This window comes from Larimichthys crocea, chromosome XV, assembly GCF_000972845.2.
Source record: "Larimichthys crocea isolate SSNF chromosome XV, L_crocea_2.0, whole genome shotgun sequence".
NCBI classification, from domain to species: domain Eukaryota; kingdom Metazoa; phylum Chordata; class Actinopteri; family Sciaenidae; genus Larimichthys; species Larimichthys crocea.
Window position 1 is genome coordinate 9,051,105 of NC_040025.1, and position 22,489 is coordinate 9,073,593.

Below are 22,489 nucleotides of genomic sequence, written 5' to 3' on the forward strand. Positions count from 1 at the left end.
AGGATACGACAGGGCATCAGCTGCCCCGAACTCTTAATTAGAACTGATGCACAATAGATGGATGCATGACAGACACAGTCCTGTGAAGGAAAAGCTTGTTAAAGATCTGTCTGTGGCACACACTGTACAAAACACACCATCAAAACACACATCAGACTAAAAGTGACAGAGGAAATGTGCTGTCCAGGTCCATTACAAACTTGCTCTGCATAGAAAGCATGATGTGCAGCATCACATACTGTTCTTCACACACACACATACACCTGCCTGCTCTGTGTATAATGTTACCACGTAAAGCCCTCCTGCAAATCAGTTTGCAAGCTCTAAGCCACAGCTTCATCCCAACACCACAACAAATTACATAACACAACCCCAGCTGGTTAGCGATGCAGCACAGAAATCAGCCGCGTGAAGAAAGTCACAGCATGTCACCTCTGAGACCTCGTGTCCTTTCGTGGAGCGGAGCAGCAAACTTACTCATTGGCAGTGGCAGCTCTATGGCTGTGGCGCTCCCTCCCTGGGAAGTCCGGACAGTGACCAGCACTCTGGCAAAATGACTCACTGTCTCCTCGAGTGGAGCGTTTTACTCCCTCCCTCTCTTTCAATTATCTCCTCTCTCTGTCTCTCTCTCTCCGTTTACTCTTCTCTCTCTCTTTTCAGCTTGAGTCAGCTCACTTGCTGCTTTCCATCGGTCGTTCACCTGCTGGCTTCACTCTCAGCTCTTTACACTGTCTCGCACTCCCAGTGAGCATCTCTCTCTCTCTCTCTCTCAGCCGCTGATCTCTCCTCCCTCAGCCTCTCTCCTCCCACTCAGCCTCTCACACACACACACACACACACACACATATGCGCTCTGTCACTTCCTCCATCTCCACCCTCTTTGTCTGCTTGCTCTCGAGCTCGCACACACACGATGTGGCACTCGCCGCGAAACCCTGAACTCTTAAGCCACCCACCCCTTCCCCCCTGAAACCAACCATCAACACCACCTTTCATCCCCTTCAAAGCAGCCAACCCTCCCCCCAAATCATCCATCCAGGGGTAGGGGGACGACTGAAGTCTGCCGCTCAGAAAGAGAAAGGAAAGCAGGGCTGATTGGGGTAACGGGGGGTTGCTTTCGATCCCCAACGCTGCCTCACAAGCCAACTAGGGCTGTTGCTGTGGCAACCGCATCAGCCACGCGTGATGAAAAAAATAAAATTAAAAATAAAATAAAAACACCCACATGCACATTCATGTTCATTATGACGTGACTCCAACGAGGTGATTATGTCCAACATTAAGCTCCCAGAGGTGAACAGGCATCGCAGCCTCCTTAATGCTTATTGTGCAGGATGAGAAAGCTTTTTAATTACTGTAATGAGTCTCATTCAATCCTGAGTGAACATGCGTTTCCCCCACTAAGCTCCACAGTTCCCAGCAGACCTGTGTCTAACATCACCCAGTAGTGCCTTTTCCAGTTAAATCCCTGCTAAATAACATCCTAGTGTGTCGACTCATCTGTACTCCTTAGACAAGTATGTACCTCAGACTGAATCATATTTGTGTGTGTGAGTGTGTGTGTGTGCTGGATGTGTTGGACATGAAGAGATAACAAGGGATTACAGCGCAGTCATCATACTGTGCACCATTAAGAGCCGTGTATTGTGACAAACAAAACAAATAATCCTCTCAGAAAACTGCATTATATCATCGGACAGAACTTTAACAGTGTCCAGATTAGCAGTAATTTGTCCAAGCATCCTGCTGTAGCAGAACAATAATCTCTCTCTATCTCTCTTTTTTTAAATCCTTGAGCAAAGACTGCAGATGTTAGGAGGTTCAATTTTTTTTTTGAAGAGCTCAGTGTGTGTGTGGGGGGGAGAGAGGGGGTTAGAAAATTAAATTGTTGTCTGTGAGGGCTTTTGTCAATAGTGCTTGTAGATGAAAACACATTATCGGATAAGAGCAGGCAGATTTTTTTGTGCTCCGAGTGGTGTTTTTTAAACACGGATCATCGCGGCCAGGTTGCTATCAAATCAAAGCCACATGCATTTTGGAACGGCAGTCTGGAACATCGCCGAGGATTCAATACTCTTTGCATGCTGATGAAATAATAAACAATAGCAGAAGAAAAAGAAAATCCCGAGCCATGTGGAGCTTAGATAGATGTTTTTTTTAAATTGATAGTATCCTCACTGCCCCAGTGTCCTCTTTAAAAAAATCCCACAGTAAATCCCTTCCCGACCGGCCCCCGCTGCCAGGGATTCCCATCCCATTAGCTTGGTGAAATGGCCTGTGGTCACTCCCTTCTCCAGCCCCCGCTCCTTATCCCTTGGAGAATTGCTGCTGTCCTGAAATCCCCCCCCCCAATCTACCACCTTCTCTCTGCCTCAATCACTTTCAGCTTTGAAGCAGCTACTTCTCAACTCGAGAGGAGTTTAATAATATTCGAAGACACAAGCTGAAATAATGGCTGAAGCGAGCTGGATCTTATAATTCTCAAAGGATTAGGCCGAGCCATATCAAGAGTCAGCAACAGCGTGTTCATCATTCATCACGTTTCATTAATCTGTTTGAATCTATACAAATAAAAACTTCCTTCTGGTGTTATTATACAAAATAAGGCCTGGTGAGAAGGTGACAGTGTGATCTATATGTGGGAGGCTGTGTGTGACCAGCCAGTGACCCTAAAGGGCCGTTTAAGGTTTAGGACTCCAGTCACAGGCACATTATACACCGGCAACATGTCAGAGGTCTCCAGCAGGCAAGATGGCTGCTGTTCTGAAATATGAATGAATGGTTATTTATGCATAACCACTCAGTGTCTCCCACAGGTTGAGATTTAATTAGAGGTGGTCGACCTCAGGGGGGGTGAAGGAGGGGGAAGGGAACTGCAGCACTGAGCCGTGAGTGTTGGCTGAAAAACAGGACTGAATTCATGAGCTACCAACAACTATCCTCCGTTTTTTTTAACTGCGTTCCCACACAAAATTAAGAAAATTACCAAAATGCTTGCCAGATTCCCAGATTTTAAACGTGTTCACAAATCTCACAGACACTTGTTGTTGATGGTGAAAATGTTCTGCTGTAAATCATTTCACCACCTGACGAAGCAGGATAAATATTTTAGGTGAAAATAGTCTATAGGTGTTAGAATCTGCGACTGAAGTCAATCAAAACGTTGGATGCAGCAGGGCTGAAGGTTCTGCGTGCTGTTTTTAGATTTGTTAAAACACGCCTCCGGTCGCCCTCAAACAAATCGTCGTATTTAATCAAGCCCATAGTTTGCAAGGCAAAGCAGGAGCGCCGACACGCTTTCTAACTTTTGCAGAAACTTTACATCCCCGTCATGATTTCTCTGCAGCACGTCTAAACCCCAACTGTGACTGTGATTGTGACTGGTGTGATAATCACGCAGCGTTTTTTTTTCTTCTTTTCTTTTAATATCTTGTTTTGAACTGGGTAATTGGGTTACATTAGAGGGGGCCTTGAAACAAATATGAAAGGTAAGCACGTTTGGGGGTGATGATAACTATGACCTCTTTTTCTTACAGTAGATTCTCTCCTGTTTAAGCAGCAGGATGGATCAGGTGGAACAGCTGATAACCTGAGTCTTACAATCTTATTTTAATAATATAAATAAAATTACAAATATGTTGCGATACTGGAACCGCTGCAGTTTCACAAATACATTGAGAGCTGAGAACCTACAGCCATGGTAGCAGCTCGGGACTGTACTGAGCACAGTGTATATAACAATGTTCAGCTGGTATAATGTTCACCATGCCCAGGTCTTAGTTTCAATATTTCGTTATTGGGACTAAACACAAAGTACAGCTGGCGTTGATGGGAATATCCATCAACGTGGTAAGTAGTTGCTTCAATTGGCAGCGGCGGTATGAGCCGCAGCTGTTTTTTTTATACAGCTATCCTGTCTTTATTTCCTAATTTCAGATCTGTGAAATGATGTTGTGATCTGTCGCTATTCAAACAATAGATTGGATTTAAAGACCTCAGAGTTTTGAGGCAGAGACGTTTTTATTTAAGTAACTCTCTCCGGGAACGGTGCCAAAGCTGTTTGTACTGTTATGCAGGATGGATAAGTACACTGACAACTAAGGTATCTTATCATTCAACAGTATAGTTTTGTATACAGCATGATAATAAGTTTGCATTTGTTAGTACTGCTCTGTACTACTGCTGCTACCTGCATGCATGCTTCGTGTGTGGCTTATCACGGCCAGCCATGTGGTCAGCTGTCGATGATGCAGACTGACATTTCCTTAGAGCCGATACGCTACAGTGCTGTAATATTATTTCACATTTAACTATAGAAAATTCACTTTATAACATTTGTCAGTTGTCTATAAAATGCACGTGTGTGTAAGCTGTCACACACACGAAACCAGGTCAGCACTCCCTGCTGAAAAATAACATCATTAGTTTTGTAGCAATAATCGATCAAAGAACAAATTAACTGTGACATGATGGTGGTACTAGATATAAAGTTATGGGCTGGCTAAGTTTATTTATTCAACCTGACAGGGTCATGAATATCTGCTCCATATTTCCATCCAGAATTTTTTTACTAAAAAACAAAAATGCCGGGGACACACGAGTAAAAGTCAGGGGATCATGAAAGTCATCATCTTTTGTCTGAACTAATCTTCATGGCCATCCAGTAGTTGAGATATCTCAGACTGGACATAGACTCAGGCCAAAAAAAAGGTTAAATTCTCTATTGAAAAAAATCTAAATGTATCAGCATCCACGTACTGAATGGGAGGTTTGACCTCGATTAATGTATAAGCACTGTCGACATCCACCCCCGACACAAGTTATTCAACATGTAAGCTGTTTATAATGTGCGTGGAAATTGAATTCAGAGGTCAGACATCAACACACTCAGCCGTGCTGCCCAGCGATCTTGCTTCCACTGTGTCATTACATATTACGGTGATGACACTGAAGAGCTCAGATATTCTCAAATTCATCATCAAGCAGCAACACCTGCTCCCTTGCCTGCCATCAGTCCTCCAACAGCCAGAGATATGAGCAGCACATGTGCTTTGAATTACCACACAAATAGACCCTGGAATTGCTCCGTTCAGGGCCATCCTTTTTCCGACCCCCCCCCTCGCACTGACCTGAAGCGCTCAAACAAATGGGAGGATGATTGTCTCTGGTGTGAGACCATTTCTCTCAGCAGTGCTTGTATGAGTTACTTTTCTTGTGTGTATATGTGGCTGCACTTTGAGCCTCAAAAGTAATTCTTTCGGATAAAAAAAAAAAGGAAAGATCTGATTTCCACTCAAAAAATGTTTAATTTTGGTGGAAGTCCAGCTACATAAATATACTGCGTGTGATATGTAACCTTGTGAGCCCACTTTATTTAGAGATCTTATCCTGTATGTGAGCAGAAAGTTTGAATAAATAAATACTCCAGAACTTTCCCCAATCTCTTCTGGAAACCTTCTGGGTCTTTTTGTCCTGTGGCTATAAAAATTACCCCTCGCCACAATCAGGAAAAAGCAAATATTGGAGAACATTCACAAAGCAGATAAGTCTGAGAAGGCGCTTGTTCCCCAGGGAACTATACCTCTAAAAGTCCTTTTGTACAAACAGCCAGATATGGAAATCATATCCAGCAGCTTTTATCAATACAGGAAACACAGAGTGCTTTTACTAAAAGGAACAAGGAAGCACATGTTTGATGCTATACTGCAGAATTCATTGGGAAAAATGGGCATACAATCAAACGCCACGTGCTAAGAATCCTGAATAATGAAATATCTGTAGGATCGGATGCATGAGGAGACTCCCTGATGGATTCTCTTAAGCCCACACCTCCCCATGACAGCTGGCCATATTCAGTATGCATTAAAAGGCCAGGTACAGCAGGTGTTTTTGAATAAAGCATGTTCACTCTGCCAATAGTTCTCTATTTCCAGCTTGCTTTTCCTTTCACAATGTCACTGTCCAGATTTCCTTGGAAACACGCCCCCCGGGGGAAATCACACTCATGCAGATGTGCCTTTTGAGCAACAAAGGGTCTCTACAGGAGCCACGGGCGCGTTTCAGTGACATTAAACTTCATACAGTTTGATCCGTGAGGCATGCACCCGCCGTATCGATCAAGACAAGAGCAACCACAGTGGTAAGGTCTCACCAGCATTGTGCAAAAGAATCTCGTCTCATGTGAAGCCATAGAAAGTCCTTCTTCCTCCCACTGGCTTACCGCACCATCCTCAGCATGATGAGAGATGTACACGTCCTTAAATTTATACTAAAATGGATTCACCCATCCAAAAACACGAGCAATGAAACCATGGCTGCCTCTTCAATACCTCAGGCGCTGTCTCCCGAAGACACTGCAGCTGCTTTTAGACTGTCTGAAGGCAAAGAAGTCAACTTTAAAAAAGCTGGCAGAACAACTTTGCCACTGAAAAGCTCCAAGAATCAGATCAAGGAAAAAGGAAATGTCCTGTCAAAGTTGTCTGGCACTCATCTCAACCTTTCCGACAGCCTGCTGTCATCTGAGCTTTATATTTTCTTTAAGACATCTTGTGCTGGTGCTGGATGGTGGATGACATATTAGGATTTGGATTATTGAGACGGGTAGAACCCAGGGCGAGCTTGTCACTTCAGTGCTATATTTGGTCAGACAGCAGCAGACTCGCAGAGAGACAGTCTAGTCTGATCGGGCGTGACAGTTTGCTCTCTCACTATGTCCGCTCTACCAGACACACACAGACGAGCGTGCACAAGCAAACTGACACCCAGCTCGGCTTCGAAGCGCATGTGCGGAGTCGACACACACACAGAGGATGATGCAGAGTGACATCTCATGGGAAATCAGTGAACACAAACAGAGGAGTGTTTACAGTGACACCTCTTAAGTGTTTATGGGCAGAATCAAAGGCACAAAGGATGAAATGGACCTAGAATTTAGACAGCATCATAAAAATAGAATGACGGATCACATCACACAACTTGGAATAAATATCAAGGTCATTCTGTAGCATTAAAATAGCCACTTTTTGAAACACTATTACTCACTCCAAGAGCAAAACAACAGATATTTGATCCCTCCAAAAAAAAAAAAAAAACGTGTCCCTGTCTAAACTGCTACATGAGAAAAAGTCTCTTAAGGTTCAGAAGTTGTCCGTTTATCTGACTCAAGGACCAATTTATTATTATTTTACTTATTAATGTTCACAACTTTTTACCACAAGGGGACAGGGTTCATGCCAACGAAATCCAACACACCATGAAACACTGCTGTACTACTATGCTCGGATTTGAAGATCGCCTTTAGACAAAACAGAAGAAAATGCATTGATTTGAATTTTAAAAAATGTGTGTCTCATATGGTTTTCCCACAAAAACTTAGATTACCTGGTTATAAAAACTTTTAATTAATTAATCATAAAATATCTAGAATCTCTGTATATGCAAGTGTTTTTCATTTGAAGAGTTTGAAGATAAGTTGCTTCCCTAAGAAGTCTATTCTCAGTCCAAACCTACATAAGGAAGGAAGGCTCAGGAGAGCAGCGCCAGGTGAGAGCGATCGGCACACTTGCATCCAGTTGACTGATCACTCTCCCTTCTTAATATAGTAGCGTTCTGGACGTGGAAAGTGAAGGAGAGACTGAAAAACATACACGACCAGACGGCAGCAAAAGGAACCCGAAACCTGCAAACACAAGGTGGCAGTCATATGTGTATGTGTAAAATTCAAATTTAAGGTGAGCACAGAGAAACTTACTTTCACTCTCAACAGATGAAAATCACCTCGTAGTGTCTAACTCTGCACAAATATCATTGTGCACAGTGAGGCTCAAACAAACAAGGGATGTAACAATCAGAAAAACACACTTCTGAGTCAAGCGGGACTTAAAATCTTTGCAGCAATATATATATATTTTTGAAAATAGGCTGATGGGTTTGAGAAAATATTCTTTTTTTCTTTCAGCAATTAAAGCGAAGTCTGATATCAAGAGCTCTAAAATCTAACCTGGATTCTTCCTCTCTAACAAAAGTAGCACACAAAGGAAGCTTCAAAGTGCAGACATATCCTGCATGAAGGTCAGGTGATCTGAGGCACGGATAAAAAAAAAAAAAAAGTGGGATTACACACTAGGCAGGAAGTAATACAAGGGACAACCTGCCACAATAATCCATCATGCTGAAAGGACAGCGAGGCGTCTGGATGTATGTTCGTACGAGTGTAGGAGAGGCAGAAAGAGAGAGAGAGGCTCTTATACATCTCAGTATAGCCATTATCCACACTAGCCCTCCTCTCCCATTTCCTCCCATCAGGGGAGCTTAGCAAGACAGGATTACAACCAATTACAGGCCTCCCCTGGAGGGAAGAGAGACAGGGGCTTGAAGATCATCTGTTTATTGAGTATGACCCACGATGACCGGATGGAAGATGGTCATTTAACATTTAATCAACTACAAGAGCGGAGAGATCAAAACCGAACAAGTCTTGACATCAAATACAGTCAACAGATTAGGCGCCATCGCTCACTGAGAAGGCATACAGTGTTCCGAGAACTTATTATTTCTATATGAATGGGTAAAGTATTAGTGCAGGAGCCGCGGCTGAGCAATGTGCGTCAATATGAGCTTCCCTTGACAACCTATTGGAGAGAAAAAAAGTTGCCAGGAATTCCTGGCATTGCTAAATATAAGCTTGCTGTTGATGAGCTGTAAAACCAAAATATTTCAGTGAAAGTTCAGGTTGTGCAAGCTTTAAAGGTCCAGTGTGTGAGATTTAGGAGTATCTATAAGCAGGAATCTTCTGTTTTCAATAGTGTATAATCACCTGAAAATAAAAATCATTATGTATTCTTGTTGTCTCAGAATGAGTCCTTTAGATCATTTGGTTGCAATCTGCAACTTTGCTGCTTGGTGCCAGTAAATCCTACACACTGGACCTGTCAGTCTTGCACCAGCCTACTTGTTTGACACACTTCCAATCTGTGAACCAGGACCAGGTCGGAACAGTCTATCTGAGGATACGAAAGCAGCTGGACGTGTTACTATCTTTAAACACAAACGTTTTTAAACTGAATATTTTATGGCCATTTTTTCTTTTATTTATTTCACTGTATCTGTGTTTTAAAATGTTCTAATCCCTCCTCAAATTTACTTGCCAGTGTCTTTATTTCTCTTTTGTTGGAATTATTATTACATTTTCATCATTTTTATTTGTGTGTGTTCAATTTCAAATCATTTTTCTGTACTGACTTATTGCTATTAGCTTGTCAGTCATCTGTAAAGCACTTTGGATTGCTCTAATTTGTTTGATTGATTGGTATAGGTAAATCCTCCATATATTGCCGCCCCAGTAAGGATTATACAGCTTTTGGACATGCATCAGACAGGTAAGTTAAATTTTTATGAATTGATTGTGGAGTCATGCGATTATCATCAAAACTCACCAGAATTTTCTCGGCCTTCCGATTCGGAAAGGTGAGCACGGCATTTTGCTGGTTTGTGCTGTTTGCAGTTTTGTCTCCGGACGATTTAGTATCTCAGTATTCTCTAATATCCAGTCATATCCTGTCCAACATACAGTACGTGAAGGAAGACTTTGACTGCGGTCCCAGTTTGTTTTAAGGCTTAAAGTGAAGAATCCTTTGTAAAAGCAGCTGAAATATCTGATGCCACTTTCACTGATGCTTCATCCTGGCACCATGGGTTTTGTTGTTAGAAATTGGTCTGTCCTGCCGGGCATGAACACTGATGATTATGTAATAATTCAAGTTCTATTAACACAGTGGGAAGGATCCTCCAGATTCATGAAGCAGTGTCGAATTCCTCCTTGATTTGAAGAAGAGCGTGACCCTGACAAAGGCACATGGCTGTGAGGACCACATGTGACTCTGCTGAACTCTGCTGAATGTATTTTGTTTTGCAGACATCACACTTAACTGTTCTCTTCTTTCTCCTCCATGTCATGTCACCACATCCACTCACTTCCTTCCTCCTTTTTTCCTCGTCCTCACGCCCACAATTCTTTTATCTCCTGTGCTGTTTTGTATCCTCTTTTTAGATTCCCCCTCTTCACCTCTATTTTGCTCCAGTGCCTCTCCTCGTACTCTTTACCGTGAGCTGCAGTAGCTCTGTTATAGTCTGATGCAGTGGCATCCCGATTGGCAGACTGCAGGTCTCTGCAAATAAGCCCAGCCTATGCTGAGTAATGCAGGCCTAGCCGGTAACAGCGATCCTCCTGTATCTGTATTCCAGAGGGAAGGAGTGATGACACTGCGGCGAGGCACCGTTTAACCTGCTGCAGTCAGACAGAGGGGGTTGAGGGCTAGACATTCGTGTCACCACACCTAAAGCGTTTCAGCTCTATCTGCAGTGGCAAGAGTGGTGCATGCTCAGCTCCCTGCCTGCTTTCACGTGCCACTCACAGCAGTACTCCAACCTTGCCAGCACTGCAGAGATGGCAGCAAGGACTAGGTATCTGTATCCCCAATGCTGCCCATCTGCTCTACCTTTCACCGGCTCATTCATCATCCTTACACTCTAATTGGTGAGGTGATTCAAACATTTAAAACTCAGAAGGACGGCCTGAGTCAGTGACATTGAACACCACAGCAGCGAGCTAGATAGATAGATAGATAGATAGATAGATAGATAGATAGATAGACTTTATTTATCCCAAGCTGGGAAATTACAGTGCAGCAGCAGCATTACACAAAGTGACAAGTGACAACATAAGAATAAAAATATACTATAAAGCAAACTATACATAATAAAATATCAAAAAAGCAATAGTAAATACAATAAAATAAAATATATACAGCGAGGTATATACAGCAAGTTGGCTACAAGCTTTAAGAATCCATTTTTAATAACTAACATATCACTATGATAATTTAACAGATTTAATGACCAAACATAAAAAGCAGAAAAGAAACTCACCATATGCTCCTGGCCTTGGAGAAGGTCTTGTCCACTCTTTAAAAAAAAAAAAGAAGAAGCATAAAACACATTTTATTGACATGCTGGTTGTCTTTGTTTGGTGTTAAGAAAAGTCGACTACATGCTAAAAACAAACACACAAACACAATTTGAAATTATCACATTAGCAAGAACAATTGGAGTACATCAGAACCAGGTGGCATACCAATGAATCCCACACTCACTAATAATTTCCAGGCTTTTTCTTTTTGTATGCATGCATGAAAGTTTTCCCAGACTCGTTTTAATTTTAAGCGTGGAAAACACAGAAGGATAATGAGGCCGTCCTTTCCACTTACACAAAGTCTACTGAAGTGAGAGCGCTTGGTTATGCAGTTGGGCTACGTTATCCTGAAATAACTCCTGCCATCTGTTGAAGTAGCATCTCCAAGGATGAAAGGATGATTACTAGTCTTGTGTCTACTGAGACCAAATGAATCTTGTCCTGGTTTGAATGTATGCACTATGAGGCTCATTACTCACCTCCAGTCAAGAGTAAACTATCATCTGTCCTTAAGTCACTCTAGATAAACACGTTTAAGCTGTAATCACTGGAAACAGATATCCACATTATGAAACACTGGAAATCCCTCAGCCGAGATTGCAGAGCACTGTTTCTGCCAATAGATGGCACTGTGTGTGTGCAGGAGAAATATCATGTGTGATACATGGAGAAACTAGGTTATCCCTCTGCTCATCAACCAGAAAGCCATTTATCCAAAAGGTACCATATACGTCCTTTTAATCGGAAAATATCTTCTATACCACTTCTCTTGTTATGCAGCACTTGACTTCACTGGCAACAACGGAGTGGATATTAAATACTGACGTATGGTTCCTCTGAAGGTCAAAACACTACAGCATTTCACAAAATGTTCTCTGAAATATTGTTCTGTTCTGTGTTATGTCCTTGTGTTTGGATCCTCGGGGCCATTGTACTACTACTACTACTGTAGTGACTGACTCCCAGCTGCAGGCCTGTCTATTGTGATAGGTGGTGTTGGTGACACATTGAAAAAAGGAATGTTCAGTATGTCTCCTGCAGCTGCCCACGCTGTCATACGCTGACCCTTCTGAAACTTTCAAGATGATATACGGCCAAACAACAGAAAGGTAACACAGAGTACAAATAATCCCAAAGCTGCATTTACGTCGTTTTTTTCCTCCCCTTGCTGTTGGCCCTGTCTCCTGTGACTTTATGTCCACCCTCCGTCTCCCAGTAGAGCCACCGGAGTTCAGAGCTCTTACTCATCTTCCTCTGGACATGATTAGTTTGCATGACGCAGCAACACCCGAAGGATCAAACAAGCAATTCTGGAAAGAGAAGTGACTCTTGCTGTATCAGAAGTATGGATTAAAAAAACAAGACTGAGAGTCTCCAGAGTGGGGGCTCTTTGAGGACGTAGGCACAGTAGCACTTATAATAACGATGTTAACATGCTGATGTTTAATAGGTATAATGTTGTTCATCATCTTAGATAATATAAGGCCACGTTATTAGTTTAGAGGGTATTGGACAAATTTCAATCTTGACTTGATGATGTTACAACATGTTGATGAAAAGGTCACCAGAGTTATGACAATCCGTCCTGAGGGGGTCATGAATGAATGTGCAAAATGTCATGACAGTCCATCCAATAGTTGATGACACATTTTCATTCAAAACCACAACGGTCAACGTCATGGTGGTGCAAAGAGTCGTTAGGACACATCATCTGGGAACCATGAATGACTCGAAATTTTGAGATATTTCACAGGATAATTGAAAACTTTGACTTGTTGGTAGTGTTTGAGGAAAAATCTGAGCAATTTTGGGTACCATGGATATCTTCACCTGACAATGTGGTTACTAGAAAAACATAAAAACATTAGTCAGCTGATTGAGGAAGTTCCTGTTTTCATTCATATACAAAAAAAAAAAAAACCCTTTCATTGATTATGAGAACTGAGGTAAAAGTACTGTTTGGGACCAAATGTTTGTACTTCTTCTTTTGTTATGAGAACATCTCAAAAGATAAATGAAAGCTTCAAACTTCCTCCTTCTCAGAAAACTGTGTTAGTGAGAGGAAACGGGCCCTGATGGGTTTGTTTTTTCACTAAACTGTGGAGTCACGAATCAACAGCCTACAGAAGGATGTCGCCTGAGTGCAGAAGATCACTCATCATTTTCGAACTCCCAGCCTCCATGTGACATATAATGCACACTGAGATGGATCATGTGGTGCTGTTCTATCTCACATCTAACCACCAGTGTTGTTTCGCTGAGCCCTGACAGACACGTGTGTGTGCAGATAAATCAGAGCTCCACCTTAAGTGGAATGCATACTGGCCGTTGGGAGAGAGCCAAAATACTTATGGGGGCTGTCAGCTCTGCTGCTCTCGCTGAAGCTGAGCGCCAGGAGAGGGAGAGCTGTTTTTATACGTAATGCATCACTAAGAATAACATTTTCTAAACCTCATCCTGTGCTGCTCACCCATTCTCAGATTTCATGGAATTCCCATAAAATGAAATCAACCAGGGTGTGTCCAGATTATTGGATAAAGGCTCCAAACTGAAACACCAAAAACCAATATAGGACATTTGCAATACAACGATACAAATCAGAATATGATACCAAAGAGCTGACATGCTGGGATAGATAAGGGATATATGTGTCAAAGATCTGTTAGGATATCTCATCTAAAACATGAGACTTCATAGGTATACAAATTGTACTTGTCTGGCCTTAAACTAAAGAAGGGCTGCCTGATGACACTAAATAAAGTTAAATAAATATATACTGTAGAAGCTACAGCGAAGGCCGCTTGTCTTAATTGCACTTTATATCCAACAAATGATCTGAACCTTAGTTTTGTGTGTCTAATAATTTACATATGATCACTCAAAGTCGAAACAATCACTAAACAAAACTGCCGTACACCTAAATAGCATTGGATTATTGCTTTCTCCATCTAAAACAGACTAAACTCATCCCTCAGCAACGCGACAAAGACATTCCACTGCTAAAGCAAAGCATACCTGGACTGAGCAGGTCACAGATAAAGAGGCAGCAGAGCTGAAAACAGCGATACGTGACAAACCCTCAGCCTTATCGGCAAAGACAAAGACTATTCTGTCCCTGTCTCTGAGAGAGAACAACACTTGGGGTGGACAAAAGTAGGCTATAACAAATGTGCCTGTGCTAATGCATTTGTGGGCTATGAGTCATGTTTGCACATTTAAATCTCACAGTGAAAAAGAGTGTGCAGAGCTTTTTTTTTTTTGTTGTTTTTTAGAGATTAGATGAACCAGCACATTTAGGAACGCAACAAATTACAGCTCAGGAGGTGGTAGCCAAACACTGGCAAATTGTTTTTCATGCTTCTTCCACACTCTCAGCTAGGTATCAACCACAAGCTGGTTTCCATGGAAACAAACATCAGCGAGGGATAAAAGGCTCGAGGCGGGTCCTACAAACCCTCTGGCTATCACCGTGTCAGCAGCCGTGACAATTAGTCCATTCAACTTAATCTGACTTTAAGCACAGCTCATAATTTCTTAATTTCTTCGCTGCTGTACTTTTACAAATGTCAGCAACACTGCTCATGGCAAGTAGGTCACCAGACAAGGCTGCGGAGTAAGCCCGGAGGAAATTCATCCGAGTTTGTTGATGTTGTTGTTGTTGTTGTTCAGCGACCAATCCTGCTGCTGTAACTTGTGCTTGCAGTGCTAATTCTATATCTGAAATATAAGAAGCAGTCTAAATTTAGGATACTACAAATGGAGAGAAACACATCTCAAACCAAATTATCCTAAAAGGTCTGAGCGATCCAGCCAGCCGTTCAATACAATCTTTCAGTATTTAGCTTTCCAGATGCTCACTGTTTTAGGTTTCCCTCAGCTGGGAAAAAAAAAAAACGAATCTAAAGACACTGACATTAATATTCATTAGGAAAAAGAGATATATAAACCAAAGTATAAGGTCAGTCCTGGCGTTTTAAATTGGAGCCATTTGTATTAACTGATGTTGTGAAACTAATGCTGAGAACATGATCCCGGTGAACTGGGCTTGCACAGAAATTATTTCTCTTCCCTACAGCTACAATAAATTCTGTCCGAGTCATGGTCAGCTACACCCAGCTCACCCAGCACGCATACAGGGCATGCTGAACACAACGTCCTTCGTCTGCATCCAGTTAATACTCCCAAATCAAACCAAAACACAGGGGCGACAAGGTCACATGTGATCCACCCATTAAAGAATACACCCTTGATTTAAATAGGAAAGGAAAATAACAATTACATCATTACTGTAGCATTAAAACCCCACTTAGGTTTAACGAGAGTAAGAGTTCCCTTGTGAGGCTATACTGACAAGTTAAACATGCTGATGTTTTGCAGGCGTACTGTCTATCATGTTCAGCACCTTAATTTTAGCATGATACAAAAAGTACAGTGTAGGCTGCATAATGACATTACTTCTGCAGGTATTTGGTCAAAGTATTGGACAAAGTGCAGTTTTAACACAGTGATGTTGCTGGATGAGTCACAGCATCACCAAAGTTATTGCAATTTATCCAGAGGGACATAAATCATTCCAATGGCCGTCCTGATATTTGACTAAAAAGCCAAAAACCCTGCAGAGATCATAGATAAACATGCATAAATATGGATATCGTGTATGTGATGTCACCCACGGGTTCTGAAGAGCCGTATGTGAAGCTCAGAATGTGGTGGCTTTGGCTAAGACGGGGATCATCTTTGAAGGCTGGATGAAGCTTTGGTACTCAAACAAGCCAGATGTAATGGCATCTGGAGTGTAGTGAAGTGTCCACGCTGTTAATTATTCAGAACTTTAAGCTTTATTATCATTTGAACAGGTGAGATCTATATAAATTCAGACTCAGTACAGTTATGAACGGGGAAATTAGCTATAGAGACCAAAACTGTTTTTTGTACCAGGCTGTAAACATGTTTATTTCTGCTGTGAAGTTGGACATTTTAACATGGGGACTTATGGAGACTGACTTTTTCATTGATTTTTTCTGTAGCCAGCCTCGAGTGGACGTTTGAGGAACTGCAGTTTTTGGTACTCCTGCATTCGGCTTCACTTCACAGCAACGGAGGTTGCTGCTTGGTAGATAGAGGAGATCACCAGACTCGCTAGGAATTATTATGTAATCACAAATGTGTGTAATGAAATATTTTCAAGTTGTGGACTGACCAACAGGCGGACGATTGTTTTGCAGAAAGAAAAAAAAGTTGGCTGCCTCGATTAATACAATACACGTGCCTATTCAGGTTTTTCTGAATGAAGTATTTCTTACATTAACACCCACGTACAGTAAACACATAGTCTTGTGTCTGACTCTGCAGGACAGGAACTGGACACCGTCAAAAATAGATGAACAGAGAGACACACACCACACAAGGCCTTGAGTAACACGCAGAACAATATCTTTATATATAAACACTGACAAACAAACAATAGTGAACGTGACCGGATCTAAACAGTATACTGTATATCGTGGACTGAATGAGCCTATTGACAGAGAAATGAGTGTAAAGTGGTTGAATGTCCTCATTTAGCTGCAGTACAGTAGGATACAGTGTATGTAAACACACACACACACATACTGGTACCACAGCTATGCTGACTGCTAGTAGGCAGTGCGACATCTATCACATCCAAAACACATGACATGATGTCAGCGTCATGATTAGTGTTAGTTTATTTTGGGATTGTGTGTTACACATTGATTTAATCAGTTTAGTATCGCTTTAGAGAGTCAGTGTTATTCTGACACTGTAATGGCAACAATCCACTGACTATATTCAGATATTAATGATGCCCTCAAACTAGCCGTGCCAACCTCATAGTAAACAGTTTTGTGCCTCCTAACGTGGGAGTATGTTCAGAGTTGTGGGAGTTTCGCTCCTTGTTTCCTGTTTTTTTTTTTTTATCTAGAAACCGTTCTGTTTTTTTAATCTAATCTACTTCACTGCACCATTATAGCTGTAATGAAGTCCATTACTGCGCTAATATACTGTTAAAGCAAACTGTTTAGCTGCTGCACCTGAAAGGCTTTTCATCAGCGAAGCACTGGAGGGTTTTTTTTTTATTGCAGCTACGGGGGAATTGTTGACATAGGCTGGTGACTCACTGTGACCTGCTTCAAATCTGGTGCACATAAAGATATTAACATTTTTGACAAATTGTTTGTAAAGAAAAAGCCTCAGGTGAAGAAGTGGATATGTGAAGAAGGGCAGGTGAAGGACCCATGATCACTGTAGGGGGCTCATATTGTCAGTGTCCTGATAAATTACCGTGCCATCGTTGTCCAGTCTTTGCAATCATAGCTATATAATTTGTTGTGAAGAAGCATAAAGATGCAGTAAAGCTGACTGCAGCAACACCTCTGTTTGAAGCAGGCGAATCTGGAGTGTATGTGACCACAGAGGGGCCATAATAAAAAAAAAAAAATAATTTCTGTTGTTATTCTTATAGATGCAAAAATAAGTAAACAATTAGTCCCCCCATGAGCATTGGATGATTAACTCAAGCACACCTAACACCTTCCCGCCCCGTGGATGATTTTCCGGTGTGAATACGAATGCGAATGTGAATGTCAGAGTAAATATGCAAGGTGGACTGAGTAGGCAATGAAGAGCCCTCTGGTTGCCCTAGATCTCCTGTTTGTTTTGCCACTGCCCTTGGAAAGGTACTTGAATGGTCTCCTGTTCTCAAGTAGGGCTGCCTTGCGGTCTAATCATCTTTTTGTCATGCAAACATTTGCTTTTGTCAAACAAAAAAACCCTCGCTGTGTTGTCTTCCTGTTGTCCATGGTGTAATATTCAATGCAGCAAACCTTAGAGACTAGATAATCAAAAATCAATCAGCGAGAGGAGCCTCTCTCTCTATCTGTGTGAAAAATAAACAAAGGCTTTCCTTTTAATTTTTAAAAATCTTGAAAATGATGCTGCAGCCTTTTGTGCCTTTTTGTTAGAGGCACAAAAACTCTGTTAACTGGTGAGGCATTTTATTCTCGAACATATTCAGACAATGTTATTATGAATCAACGCTCTGTTTGAGACTGGGGAAACACCTTTTTCGACAAAGACTGTTTTTGTCCTGTTCATATGAAGAAATTACATTTTTAAAACAGCTGACCAAAGAATTCCAACTACAAGTCAGTCCTGCTCAGATTTCTAAACAATGTGGGTCTTTCCACTCAGTTGTTTCTGAACAGGATTGACATGCATTCTTCCAATTTTTCTCTGGGACACTGCACCGTCCAACATTAGTGTTCACGTTGCCTGAAGGTCATGCTGCTGATGTTACCAAGAGAGCATTTAGGTCATAGCTCTGTTTATTTCATGTTTATGAGGAGAAAGCCACTGTGAGCTACAGGGCAGACAAACAGAAATACAGTGTGGTGTGTCTCATGCGACATACAACAAGCATGTAAGATGAAACAAAGTCTTAAAGGTAAAAGAGACATGTCAATAAAGGGATATGAAAGCTCGGAGTTGCAACATCATGGTCACGCTTAACCAGTGAAAGTCTGTGATAACATAAAGAAAAGTGAAACAAAAACTCTGAGACGCAAGAACTCAACTTAAGTGCCATTAATATTTGATGTCAAAATTACAGAGCATGCTGCGTTAAAGAAAGAGAACAGAGGTGCAGCGTTCCCTTCACTGAATGCCAATGTGATGCAGGGGGCAGAATGTATTACAGCTCACCTGCTGATGTGAGCAATCGGATTGACCTATCAAAATGTCAAATGTGATGGCGTTCAAGGCCACTGTTAAACAGGAAAGCAGAAAAGCATTTTGTTTTATGTAAAAAAAAAAAAAAGAGTCCAACTGCTCGTGGATAAAAATAAACAATGGAAAGATCAACACACAGCACTCTTTATTTTCTAGGATTTCGTAATAATCTTTCAGCTTTGTGATTCTTGTCCGAGAGCATTTTATAGTGTGGCATACATTGTGGTGTGCCAAGCCATAATGGGCTCATTACTGCCCCCCTAAAGCTGGAGGCTGAAAAACACTCACTGGTGCCTGATTGCTTGGTGAGAACAATAGTTGTAGTGAGAGTCAACGAAAATTCCCATCACGTACTCCAAAATAAACTTGCAACATGCAGCACAAGAGTTAGATTTATGCTTTATCGGAAGAGTTTTCAAACAGTGTTTTTCTGGTTTCATGATGAAATCGAACAAGGGAACGAACTGCCAGCTTAAGCAGAAACATTGACTGAGCTAAGAAGACATCCCTTAAAATTCTCAGGGAAGTCATCTCATCAATGAAGCAATCACACCAGCTTAACAGCTATATTAAAGGTAAATCACAACTTGTTGCCTATGAAGACAGCCAGTCAAGTGTCTTGCATAAGAACTGTCTCTATTTTAAACATCACGGGTGACCAACTTTCCAGTTTGTAACAAAGTTTCCAGTAAACCTCTGAGGAAAGTTTTAGGGAAACAAGGGACAAGCATTGCAAGCACTTCTCGCTCCTTGACTGCCTGTAACGCATATGTGTTATTGTCTGTGGCTCCACCTGGCCAGCGACAATTACAACTGTGGCTACTATTCACCAACAAAATCACCACACAGCCCAGCCTGCTCTCCACTAGTTATTAGCTAATGGAATATTTCTACCTTCACTTGGGGCACCTGTTCACCTTTTGACCGTTAAAAGGCTCTTTGCTGACTGCACGTCTACAGGATCCTGTAAAGCTCCATTTAAAAACACTGGGGACATGAGTGCTGACTGACAGCATGGGAAACACAGCGCATATTTGTTCACACATGTAGAATACGTGCAGGATCACATTCACTGGTACCTTCAGCTCTGTGTCTTAATACTTTCCTGTAACATGAACCATACATACTTTTTCTCTATTGATGTTGTCACATCATCTTGTTTGTGCTTCTACATCTGATACCTCACCATTACTGTAAAGAATGTAACCTTTAATGATACGTCCTGAAACGGCGACAGCAGCTAAGACAGCTAAGACATTTAAAGATAAATGCTGTTCTCATGGTATCATATGATGATGCTCATCATATGATGGTATTCCAATGGCACAAACATGCAGGCACAAACACAGACAGAGGAAAAAATCTGCACAGTCATCAAACAGCCCAGACACAAACAGATAACACTATCACACAAACTCACAGTCACACAAATGGGAACTGCACGTTGTTAAACGGTTTAGTTGTTCTGCAAATTATTAAGATATATATTATATATATATTCTTACCCTCCGTAGGCTCCAAAAGTGAAACTCCTCTTTCTCTGCGGCATGCCGGCTAATGGATAGCAGTGATTCAGTCAAACTCAGTGCTGAATGGAGCCAACACTTGTGTCACTTACGCTGACTGAGCATGTGCGTGTGTGTGTGTGTGTGTGTGTGTGTGAATGTGTGTGTTTGTATGCTTTGCCTGCCGTCTGAGTTCCACTCCCGCAGCCACAGCTAACGTGCCCTGCCTCTTCCTTGCTCACACGCCTCCTTCACAAACAGGAGGAGGGGGGAGAAATGGCAAGAGGATGAGGGAGGGAGGCAGGGAGGGAGGAAGGGGGATGGGGCTGCTGACCATGCCAGTCTCCCAGGGAACCAGGAGTGTGGTGGCAGCCTTTCTCACGTACATCTTCTCCCTCATGCATCAAGTTTGAAAATAACACAACGATCAAGTGTTTGTTTTTTTAAATGGACTGCAATCCCTAAAACCACATAGCAATGACATGAGTCCCCACCGTGTGACAAGTGAATTAGTTACTTAATCATTTTTTTTAAAAACGGCTTAAGGCAAAACGTGAAGGAGTTCATTGTGAAAGTCTTGCAACACTAGTTCTCCCTCTCCCTGTCGCTGAAAGACAGCTGGTTAAACAAGCTGTGGAAGTCAGACAAACAGTTCATCATCTAATCATGGGGCCTTGCCCTGGGTTAGCAGCTCCACTCCTGCATTTTGTATGCGACGTCCTCTAAACAAGTTTCCAATCAGTCCATTCATCTCCCTCCTAATTCTTTCTTTTGTAAGTCCATCACCTCTGCTATGCGCACACAAAAGGAGGGTTAATGTAGCACACGGTTACCCTGCATTACTACTAGCCGCATTGATTCAATTGAGTAAATGTCTGGACTCTCGTCCAGCTGGCTGTTGAGTCTGAGAAGCTGGCAGCAGTGACAACAAGGCATTAATGCTGCCACAGATTATTCAATAAAGATTGCAGTCTAGAGCACCAGCCAGCGATCTGATAGACGATGAAACCTGTTTTCATGTGCCAGCGTTGGGCAGGACAGAGCCAGCTGTGTTAGATAGGAAAACCAAAGCAACAACAGTTTATTGTATCCTAAATCACGAATAAATAAAAAAAAATCTCTCCAATCCAAAGACCTTAATCTCCCCAAGGACCAATGATGTCTTCATCACATTAACTGCAAAGCACTCATAGTAACTGAGCAGACAAGCACTTAATTAATCAGCGTGCCTACCAAACAAGCACAATAACCCTGATAGACAATTACATCATCTCTCCACAATTACATCATCCCTTTCCTCTGAGACTGCAATTTTCAAAAAAAAAAAAAAAAAAAAACATTTCACGATAGCATCACTGTCCTTGGCTGACTTTGTATGTACTGGACCTCCCTTTGTCTTGTGGCCATGTGGTAATTCATCTAACCAGACCAACTTTTGGCTTCACTGAACCTCATGATTTATAATTTGAATGCTAGATGCTTGGCTAAAAACAATGTCAATGTCAATGTCTGTCACCTTTCGGTCCTGAAAAATCTCAAACAATTGGTTGGATTGTCGTGAAGTACAGACATTCATCGTTCCCAGATAATGAACCCTACTGACTTTGGTGATCCCTGATCTTTCCTCTAATGACACAATGAGGTTGACGTTTGAGGTTTTTTGAATGAAATGTCTCCAGCTCGTCTCCGGCCTCTGAGACTGCAAATTTCACGACAGCATCACAGTCCTTGGCTGACTTTGTTGGGAATGGACCTCACTTTGTCTCTTGGCCATGCGTTAACTCATCTGGCCAGACCGACTTCTGGCTTAATTGACTAGACAGTGACTTTTAATCTGAATGACATTCAGCCATGTTAGGCGGTTGGCTCTGGGGATGCCAATTGTCTGTCAGTTAGTTGGTCTCAAAAACTATTGGGTGGATTGCCATTAAGTTTTGTACAGACATTTATGGTTCCCAGAGGATAGACCCTACAGACTTTGGTGATCCCTGACTTTACCTCTCATGACAGAATGAGGTTGATGTTTGAGGTTTTGAGTAAAATGTCTCAAAAACTATTGTTCATTGAACTATGTTCATTGTTCATTATTCACATGTTTCATTGTGGTTTGTTATTGCTTCTAATTAACAAATGTTATCACATTAAACTAATACGCTGACCACAGTATTACCAGGAAAACATCATTAGCTCAAAACATTGCTGCACACCAGCTTGTTCGCTGATTGCCGTCTCCTGTTTTATCCATTTTTTAGGTTATTTGACAGTT

At 41.8% G+C, this 22,489-nt stretch overlaps 1 protein-coding gene across 10 annotated transcripts in view; it reads right to left on the reverse strand.

The window, feature by feature from the left end:
• Positions 1–20,462, reverse strand: part of LOC104924668 (rap1 GTPase-activating protein 1) — a 43,958-nt gene extending 23,496 nt beyond the window's left edge. For 8 of the 10 annotated variants that reach the window (XM_019256982.2, XM_019257018.2, XM_019257006.2 and 5 more), the window contains exons 1-2: positions 20,224–20,462; positions 10,927–10,962 (exon numbers count right to left, since the gene is read on the reverse strand). In XM_019256982.2, the coding sequence (XP_019112527.1) occupies positions 10,927–10,962; positions 20,224–20,267 (80 nt within the window). In that variant the 5' untranslated portion in view covers positions 20,268–20,462. Of the gene's footprint in view, positions 1–477; positions 602–9,434; positions 10,277–10,926; positions 10,963–20,223 lie in introns of those variants that run through there. The other 2 variants (XM_019256991.2, XM_019257024.2) reach the window with 2 other exon arrangements.
• Positions 20,463–22,489: the final 2,027 nt, after the last annotated feature.